This window comes from Aplysia californica, unplaced genomic scaffold (genome assembly GCF_000002075.1).
Source record: "Aplysia californica isolate F4 #8 unplaced genomic scaffold, AplCal3.0 scaffold00224, whole genome shotgun sequence".
NCBI lineage: Eukaryota > Metazoa > Mollusca > Gastropoda > Aplysiida > Aplysiidae > Aplysia > Aplysia californica.
The window spans coordinates 321403-322995 of NW_004797494.1; the positions used below are offsets into that span (position 1 = coordinate 321403).

General features: G+C 43.6%; 1 protein-coding gene across 1 annotated transcript in view; it reads right to left on the reverse strand.

Moving 5' to 3' along the window:
- LOC101849769 (neo-calmodulin) overlaps positions 1–1460 on the reverse strand; it is a 44142-nt gene extending 42682 nt beyond the window's left edge. The window contains exon 1 of the mRNA XM_013083311.2: positions 1078–1460. Within this exon, the coding sequence (XP_012938765.1) occupies positions 1078–1080 (3 nt within the window). The 5' untranslated portion in view covers positions 1081–1460. The remainder of the gene's footprint in view (positions 1–1077) is intronic.
- Between the last annotated feature and the right edge of the window lie 133 nt (positions 1461–1593).

Below are 1593 nucleotides of genomic sequence, written 5' to 3' on the forward strand. Positions count from 1 at the left end.
GTCTCTCTGTCTCTCTGTCTCTCTGTCTCTGTCTCTATCTCTCTCTGTCTCTCTCTCTCTCCCCCTATCTCTCTCTAGTACATCCTTAAGTAAAGACGATCCCACAAAGCTTACCCAGACACCCTCGTACATATTGATGACATCACACAGTCATAAATTCTTACAGAACAGAGCAGCATGAATAAACGACACTTAGAGCTGAATAAAACATTGTTACTAAATCGTTGGGCAGGTCAAAGATCTCGCGAAGAGAAACTATTGAGAAAGCGTGGTCAACTCAGGCGCTCGTCAATAAATCAAATACATCTAAACGGAAACGACATTTGTTTCAAATTTTCTATTTTTGGCGCATCATTTTTTTATGTCTTTTTAAAATGCATTTCTGAGTAGATGTTACCGAAAAACGTCGACCCTACCTCCTTTAATTGCAAATATCTCAACTCCTATTAAAGATAGATGAGTATTAAATTTTTCTCTTCAAAGGATAGAAAATTGAACAAGCTTTAAATTGATACCAATAACTCCACATGCCCAAGAATTGACGAGCGTCTGATTCCACCGCGTCATGACACTAATAGTAATATTGACAAGGAAGGAGTTCCGCAGAGGGCCGGCCGACCAATAACCCCAACCCAAACCTCAACCTTAACCCCAGCCCAACCCCAACCCTAACCCTAACGTTAACTCTAACCTTAACCCCAACCCTAACCCTAACTCTTGTATAGTTTGCTCAGTGGACCTTGTCGCAGTAAGTGCCAGCCCTCTGCGGAGCTCCTCCCATTGACAATTAATAACTGACGCTGATCGATCGTGCGGATGCTACATAGATCACACACTGCTCTTTCAACAGCCCTATAGCTCATAACAAAGTCAATTTACACCTCTAATTAGTCATTTACTGGCCTTCCTACCACAATATTCCGAATGCCCAGGGCGTTGTCTCACTAACAAGGCAATCCCAAAGTCCGGATCGGATGCGGGAACAACTTTACTTTTCTTTTTTTTACTTTTTAATTAGTCATCACATTCGTTATTAACATCATGAGCGTATAATAATATCATTATATTTAGACTCACCATCAGGAATGATTGAACGTCGACGCAACTCCCTTCTCCTGGGTCAGATCAAATGAATGAAAATTACGTTGTTGTCTGGACTGTGCCAAAAGGCTACTTCCGATAGAAGGAGAAGCACACACACCAAGGAAGAATAAAAAAAATGCACCAGATAGTAAACTAGAGGTATTCTATTCTCTACCAACAAACACGAGAGAAAACTAGATTCTACTACATTCGCTGAACACTGAAACCTGCAGTCCAAGGCACCGCCATTTCTACCGCTTCCTGATCCCACTGAGGCACTGTTTACCTTTTACCTTCCAGTTTTAATCACTCGCTCACTCTCTCTCTCTCTAAGACCACAGAGCAGCCACACGCGCGTGTGAGTGGTGGAGAGAGTGGAGATTTGAATGCGTAGCAGCGCGCGCGTAAATCTCTAATAGGGGGTGCCTACTAGCGCGATCGGGTCGGGTCGGGTCGGGTCGATTTGATAGTTGGGGCTAGCCAAATTGAGGGCGCAAAGCGGCCATCGTG